Source organism: Crocuta crocuta, unplaced genomic scaffold (assembly GCF_008692635.1).
Source record: "Crocuta crocuta isolate KB4526 unplaced genomic scaffold, BGI_CrCroc_1.0 scaffold61, whole genome shotgun sequence".
Lineage (NCBI taxonomy): Eukaryota > Metazoa > Chordata > Mammalia > Carnivora > Hyaenidae > Crocuta > Crocuta crocuta.
In genome coordinates, this window is record NW_027528369.1 from 9,191,761 (window position 1) to 9,199,857 (window position 8,097).

Genomic DNA, 8,097 nt, shown 5'->3' on the forward strand with positions numbered 1-8,097 from the left:
GGCCACACGTTCGCGGCCCAGCAGCAGACTTTCCCCAACGTCCGGGAGATGTTCAACTCCCACCGGCTGGGGATGGAGAGCTCGGCCCTGGGGGAGCCGCAGGTGGGCACCCACGCGAGCTGCCAGCTGCCCTATCGGTCCCCGGCGGCCCTCTACCGCCACGCCGCGCCCTACTCCTACGACTGCACCAAGTACTGACCCGCGCGGCCCGCGCCCGACCCCTCGGCTCGGGCTGCACAGACGCAGGAAGAGCCCACGTGCGCCCACCAGCCTTTTCCTCAGACCCAGGAGCAGAGAGCGCGCGCCAGCCTCAGCCCCCTGGGAAGCTGCAGGTAATTTTAATTCGCTGCCCCGTGTCCCACATCCTGAAAGAAGCCCCCGGTAAAAGGGACGCGGCCCAGCGAGATGAATACTGAGTTTTAAGCCCCCCTCCCCGCCCTCCAGGATGGTCGCCCTCACCGCTCCAGCAGGGGTTTCCAAAAATTAAGTTACGGACCAAATCCCAGAGCGACCCCCTAGTGACTCTCTGTAGAGATCTCCATAGGCCTATGGAAGTCTCTATAGATTAGTATGTGCTGTGTGTAATTTTAAGTTTCTCTAACCGCGCTGTACAAACGTGTGGATTTGTAATCAGGCTATTGTGTTGTTGCTGTTCAGAGCCATTAATATAATATTTAAAGTTGAGTTCACTGGATAAGTTTTCATCTTGCCTAACCATTTCTAACTGCCAAAGTGAAAATTTAAGACACATACAGTNTTCCCGGTGGTAGGTCTTTTACAAAACAAGGAAATAATTTATTTTGTTGTCGTTGTCGTTGGCGGCTAAAGGAGTCAAGTATCTGATACTTTTTACTTACAAAGTGTGATGGTTTTGTATAGTAGATTCCTCCCTGAGCATTCCTAAAAGAAAAAAAAAAAACCTTTAAAAATTTAACTTCACCTGTGTTTGTCTTACGTGGTCTTAATTGTTGTACTTACCTTAAAATAAACCCGTGTTGTTTTTCTGCCCAAAGTCCGGACAGTGTATCTGTGTTCTCGCATTTTTTAAGAAACAAGGTGTGTCTGCAAATCCACCAGTTTTGATTATATTTGTTACGCAGGTGGGTAAACGCAGGGATGTGTACGGATGCTCACTGGGGACTGGGGGCATTCCCCTGTTGTGGTGTCAGTGACGGAAAGGACTTTCCATGAGTTCCGATCCCACCCTGGCCTAGGCGGTCGACAGAAGTCCTGGCTGGACGCGGATGCCTGAAGGACCGGGTGCCGTCACGTTATGCGCTGTAAAGGCATTTTGCTAAATGCAAAAAAAAAAAAAAAAGAAAAGAAAAGCCAATTGTCAAAACAAATAGTACCACCATTCCATCCCAAAGTCCAGTGATCCCCAACTGAGGAAGCAAAGGAAGGGAAAGATCAGCGTTTTTCATTAGCTAACTACGAACCTGGGGGAGTTATTCCTAAAATGCGGACTTCCTTCCCCACTGTAATGGCTTTCCAGAAAAGAATTTGAAGAGGGCCGGAGAAGGTCCAAAGGGGATCGATTCTGGAGCGTTTAATGGCCGTTCCCGGTGGTGGTTTGTGCGGAGGTGAATTTCAGCCCTCTTTACTGCTCGATAGGATTTGCTAATCGTTACCCTATTGCAGTGAAAAACTGTAGAGGCTCCTTGGCCTTTGAATATAATTTACAATGCTTCTGGAGTTCTAAATTTATCAACTCTTCCAGGACTGTAAATATTAGGGAGATTATTTGCCTTTTCAATTTTGATACCTTGTCTTTTAAAAAAAAAATTTCATAGCAATGAAAGCATTTGTGGGGTGTGGCTGGGGCGGAGGGTGGGGGGTAGGGGTGATTTTATTATCAGTTTCACCGGCCCCAGGGCACAACTCCCCTGCTGGTGTCTGGGTGCGAATTTTGAGGCCAGGGCTCCAAGCTGGGGATTTGTTTCCCACCCAAGTCAGGTGAGCCGTGCTTTGCTTAGAGCGAAGCTCCTTGTGAACTTAACATTTCAGGTGACGATGATTTCTCCAAAAAGACTTTCCTTGGTGCCGTGGTATTGAACATAACCGGGGTCTGTGATGTTTTAACCATGGGAGTTTGTCTCCAAGTAAGTCATGCTAAAACAGAACGGGGGAGGTGTGGGCGTAATAAATTTCCCCATATGTGCAACACGGATTCTTTCGATCCGTAGCCCCAGAGGTGGCCAGTGGTTAAGACTTACAGGCTGCATTTTATTCCTTTTCATGGTGCTCTGGGATCGGGGGGCCCCGGTGCTTGGTGCGTGACCTGCAGCAGGCTCCCAGGGCCCCTTGCCTTGGGTGAGTGAGCTGGGTTAGCCAGCTAGGAAAGAGGAGGAGGCAGGGAGGCCCCTCTCCCAGCGGCGGTGGAGGCCAGCCCTCCGTGCCCAGCTCTGGCGCTCTCACTCTGGGTCCGTTTCGCTCCTGTGCCCCAGATGATGTTGCCGCCGGCTCTCTCCTTCCCCAGATTCTTCACAGCGTCTGCCCTGAAGGCGAGTCCTCCTCAAGACTCGAGTTCGGCGGAGGTTTGAGACACACAGGAAATGAAGGGGAGAGAGAAACGGGAAAGAATTTGGTGGGACCCGAGCTTCCGCTGAAACCACACTGGGATCTTCTGTCGTGGGGGGAGGCCCCTCTGCAAGAAGGGACCCCCCACCCGGGAGAGGCCACAGAGCGCCCTTCCGTTTCCCTAGGAACCTGGGGAGCTGGAGGGATTGTGTTTGGGGCTTTATCCAGGCCTCTGGAGGCGGCAGAGGGGAGGGGTGTATAAGGCCGTGGTGCACTGGGACGCCCCAGAACCTCGAAAGCCTCCGGAGCCCCAGGCCCAGGCGCCAGGGTAGCTGCAGGGCAGCTTCCCCAGAAGGCCGGCCCTGCGTGCTGGATGCGGCGCTCAGAACTCGCTGGGCTCAGCACTCCCGCCTCAGCAGCCCCAGTGGACTCAGGCCTAGGGACGGAGCGGCCTCAGGCGCCTGTTGCTGCCCCGCGGGGTGGGGAGACCCAGCAGGCTGCGGCGGGGCATCCCGGGGCCAATCGCGCTGCCCTGGCATGTCTGGCGTCCGGTGCGCAAAGAGGGTGCACGGGGCCGGGCTGTCCTTGGTCCACTATCCGCTCCCCTCCTCTTGCTTTGGCCGCTCGGTCCTCGGGAGGCCCAGGGTCTTTCAGGAAAAGGGGAAAGGAGGTGGAGGATGGAAGGGCCGGGATGCTGGTCGCAGGCTCTGGGACTCCTGGGCGGGGGCTCTGAGGTCCTTCAAGCTCAGTTTGCACGCAGCCCTGAGCCAGAGCCACGGTCCTTCCTGATCCAGCACCGCGGGACCAGGCAGGGCCCAGAGCTGCTGCAGATAAAACGGGCGCGAGCCCAGCACCACAGCAGAGGCCAGTTCCCATAGCGTTAACCCCAGATGCCCGGCTGGCGGCGGCGGCCTGGACCGGGTCTAACCGGGGTCCAGTGTTGATTGACACAGGCCGCTGGGAAAGACTCCCTGGCTTCCGAGACTCCCGAACGTTCCCAGCCCCGTGGAGGCTGCCGCTGGGGCAGCCTCTGCTCGTGTAAGACTCCGAGACCTGCCCCACACTCACGGCTTTCAAGGGGAGACGGACAGGTCTCGTGTGGCCCGGCCCAGGCCCCCCTCCCACGGCCAGAGCGGGGTCTGCGGCCAGGTGGTCCTCATCCCCTGGTTCAAGCAGCCTGTCCCCACCCACACCCCGATCACGGTGACATGTGTCCCCTAACTGCTGGAGCAATGGCGTAGGAATTCCAAGACCACATGGTGCCGGGCGAACAAACCATCTCCCCTCCCTGGCCTCAGTCTTCTTATCTGTAAAATGACCAGGTGGGCGGAAGGGCGTTTGGGGCAGCCCAGCACTTTCCTTTCCAGCGTAGCCAGGCTCCTGCTGCGGGCCCTCACTTATCCCCACTCTCCTACCTTGCTGGTAAGGAATGAAGGTCAGAAGTGAGAGGGAAGAGCAAATGTCCTGGGGTCCTGTGAACTTTGATCTTGGCTCCTAAATCTTTTGGGGTCTATCTCCCTTCTTTTACCCCAAGATTGCCTGGGGTTGCCTTCAGGCCTGGGAGAGGCTTGTAAGCTGCATTCAAAGCAGAGAGAGCGGACTCCCCAGAACACTCCCTTTGCCCTCCCCCCACCCCCACGTTAAAACTCGCCCCGGTGCCTGAGTTCTTGCCTTCTCCCTCCTCACACCCACCCCGAACCCAGAACACTGGATGGGTGTTGGCCAGGGCTGGCCTGGTGGGAATCACTGATGACCATAAACCTGAAGTGGGTGGAAAGAGAGACCTGGGAAGAGACAGTTAATGAACACGGAGAACCAACTGTTTCCAGAACGTGCTGGGGTCTCAGCACCTGTGTCTGGGGCCTCAGGGAACGTGTGCCTGTGTCATCTCAGGAGGGACGCTCCTGGCTCTCAGGCTGCCGGTGGGCATGGTGGGCACCGGGCACGGAGACATAGACACCTGAGGTTTCACGCCTCGGGTGCGGCCCGGGGCGGGGGGCTGGACTCCAGGGCCGGGGCCACCACGGACTCGAAATGCGTTCCCTGCCTGCATCCTTAATGCATGGCCTCCGCTCCGCTCGCCAAGGCACTTGAAATGCTTGCTTCCAGACAGAGGCACGTAAGGGAGGGCGCGCGATGTCCCAGGAAGTTTGCAGGCAGGCCCGCGCCCGGGTGGGACGCCAGCGCCTGGGTTCCCACAAGACTTTCTGGGGCTTCGGCAACTTTCCTGCTTCACAGCAAACGCAGAGAGACGCAGCCTGTGTGATTCTCCAACGTGTGTCTCTGGCGCGGGGAGCTTCTGCGGGTGGCGGGCTGGTGGGGACTTCCTCCCGGGGCTGTGCGTGCGTGCGTGCGTGTGTGTGTGCGCGCGCACGTGCACAAACTTGGCACCGGGGTGGGGGAAGGAGGTGGGCTGGCAGACGGACAGGCCCCCTCGCCGCAGGGATCCTGTCAAGGAAACGGAGTTGGGGGGCACGGGGAGGGCTGCCCCAGCCTGGGGTACAGCTTTGAGCCCAGCCCGTGTGCCCACCCAGGCTGGAGGTCATGGAGGCCAGAGAGGCCCCTCTGACCCCCGGCTTAGTGGCCCTTGGCCCTGGGTCTTACCTTTCCAGCAGCCCCGGAGGGGGGGGCTCCCCCTCTGCCTGCGTGTTGTTTTTACAGGCAGCCTCCTCAGCGGAGCCTTTCTAAGCTGGATCCACACGCGCTGGCTGAGGGCCTCCACGCAGGCCGGCGGAGGCTCCGCACGACCCCAGGAGCGCTGCCTCCAGCTCCCTGGGCCCATTTCCCATCGGCAGCATGGTAGGACCGCCAGCCAGGGTGATTGTTGAGGGCGCGCGGACCCAACCCGGGGCCGGGAAAAGTCCTTTGGTGGCCCCAGGCCTCAGGAAGGACTCAGGGCCGGCTGTTGGGGTTCACCCGGACGCCAGGAGAACAGCGGTTCTTTGGACTCAGCGAGCTGTGTACGTCAGGCCCCGACTGCCCGTCTTAGGCCCTTGAAATCCCTGCTGGGAACAACATGGGCTCTAAAGAAATCGGCAATTTGGAAAACCCGGCCCTGCCCTCTGGGCTTCAGCAGAGCGGCTGCGTCACATTCATGGCTTCCCCACCCCCCCCCCGGCCCCCCCACAGCAGCAGGATCCTGCTCCAGACACACCTCGCCCAGCCTCTAGGACACCTGAGGACATCAGGCCTCAGAGAACCCACCTTGGCAGGAAAGCGTGTACATTCCAAGCCCCTGTTCTGCTATGTATGGCCTCCGTTGTCTGGCATGTTGGTGCCTGTCTGTAAAATGGGCAAATCCAGCCCCTCCGTCTTTCGTAGATGCTGTGAGGGTTCTGGAGAGAGCTCCCACGGGGCCCTGGGCAGCCACGCACAGCAGCCCTATCATAATGGGGCCGGTCACCGGCTGCAACAACTTCCTCTTGTTAACTTCCTGGCCTCAGTGTTCTGGTCTGCAGAATGGGGGCAAGGAGGACTTCTGTGTCTTAAAGCCAGTAGGAGAGTGAGTGGCCGAGGGGGCCCCGCACACGGCACCGCTGGAGACAGTCTGGTCGTCAGTGTCGCCCATGGCACCACCGTCTCCAGCGTGTTCCGGACGTCGGTAGGTGACGCGGGCTGAGCGGGTCCTGTATCTTTCCACCCTCTTTCCACACCTACTGCAGGTATGATACAGTCATTCATTCACGTACATAGACTTGATCGACTGTGGTCACACAGAGAAAAGTGATGCCCGTGTGTGGAAAGGCGACACAGACCATCCTGAACTCAGCGTCTGCTTTTCAGTTACTCTTGGAGCAGAGGAAGGGGTGCTGCCCTTGGGGACGGCTGGCTAGCCACGCCTCCTGTCCGCCCCCCCAGCCTTGGCCTCTGTGGTCCTGCCTGGTGGGAGGACCCCGATTTCTGCTGGGGCCCCAGAGTAGGAAACGCCGAGGTCCTTCCGGGAGCCTCCGGGCACCCTGGCAACCTCAGGGCTTTGCCCCAGGCTGGGAGAGGCTGGCACTGACTTCAGAGAAGCACGCGGTCTGGGGGCGACGTGAAAACCCCGAGCCTGGGGAGAACTCTCGTGTCCCCACGGGGCTCCCCCGGCTCCCAGAGTCAGCCTGGCCCGCTCCCAGGCTCCCTTGCCCACCGCCTACCAGGCCTCAGAACGGGCCCCATCACACCGACCTTCCGCACGAGGGCGCATCCGCGCCCGGACGCCAAGGACTCGGGCCCTGCACTCCCCGGAAATATGCCCGAGCGAGGGGCGCCTTCCTACGGCGGCCCCTCCTAGGCTCAAGTTACAGACCCGGCGCCCCGGAGCCCAGGACTCGCCCTGCACGGGAGCGGGGCTGGGGCGCGCGCAGGGCTTCCACCTCCCGGAGACGCTCTGCAAGCGCGCGGGGCGGGACGTGCCTCTCCAGACCGCGCCTAGAACTTGGGTTTGTTGTTGTTTTTATTTTATTTTATTTTATTTTTTTTTACTTTCCTCCTTGACTATCAGTGCCCCGCCCACCAGCCTGGCGGTCTCCGCCCGCGTCCGGCCCTCGGCCCAGCTGGGCGGTGTTTGTGATGCTACAAATTCAAGCTCGGATGCGCCTTGGAGTTTAGAAGTAGCGCTGCGGCGACGCGCCTTTGCGGAGAGGCGGGGATGTGCGCGCTGGACTTCGGGTGCCGGGCAAGCTCCAGGGAGGGCTCCGGGCGCGGAGGGGTGGGCCGTGACCCCCGTCGGTCTCCTGTGGATCTGTCAGCGCGGGCGCTGCGGCTGGACCTCCGGCTACACGCGAGCTTGAGCTCGGCGGGGGCGCGCTCGGCGGGGGCGCGCCGGCTTGGAGAGGCTGGGTGACCCCGGGGTCTGTGGNCCGGCGGGAGCCAGAGAGCACCGCGCCCCTCCCCCTCCCGGTTGGAGGGCCGCCCTCGACACCTAGGCCGGAGCCAGGCTGGGCTGGACGGTTGGCTGAAGTCAGCAATGCGGCGCCCCGGAGGGAGGCCCGGAGGAGTCGCAGTGCCTGGCGTGGCGCTCCCTCGAGCCGCCCCTGCACCCAAACCGGTTTTTCGACCCCGCTTTTGACTTCCTTTTGCGTGTTGTCGAATTTCCCCACTGCCCTGCTGTCTATCGGGAACCCCACACCTAAGAGTTACTTTATGACTTCCCCATTTTGGAGTGGGCTTCTCCTGTCTGTCCCTTGTTCAGGGGTGACCTGGCCGTTCCTAACCAGGTGCCGCCTCTCTGTGACAGCAGCCGCCGCCATGTCCCGCCCCAAGCGCAGTAGGGCCCCGGCCCGCAGAGCCCGCTGGTGGGCCATTCCTACGCCCACCTGCGCCCTCACCCCTCCCTCTTTTCTTTGGCATCCCCACGCCTTTTACTCAATGAAACGCTAATTCAGTTATCCCCAGTGGGTTTTTTTTTTTCCTTTTAAAAAATTTTCAGCAGAGATCATAAACAGGAACTAGTCACGCGAATGCCCCCGGCCTCACCCCCACGGCGGCTGGCCAGCCCGGATCAGTAGAGGTCTCCTTCGGAATCGGCATCATTCAGGGTGATTTGATTCAAACCATGACGTGGCCAAATGTAAAATGAGATGGGGGTGGGGGTGC

The 8,097-nt window shown here is 59.6% G+C and overlaps 1 protein-coding gene across 1 annotated transcript in view; it reads left to right on the forward strand.

The window, feature by feature from the left end:
• FOXC2 (forkhead box C2) overlaps positions 1-750 on the forward strand; it is a 1,776-nt gene extending 1,026 nt beyond the window's left edge. Inside the window, exon 3 of the mRNA XM_077754179.1 lies at positions 1-750. Within this exon, the coding sequence (XP_077610305.1) occupies positions 1-198 (198 nt within the window). The 3' untranslated portion in view covers positions 199-750.
• Positions 751-8,097: the final 7,347 nt, after the last annotated feature.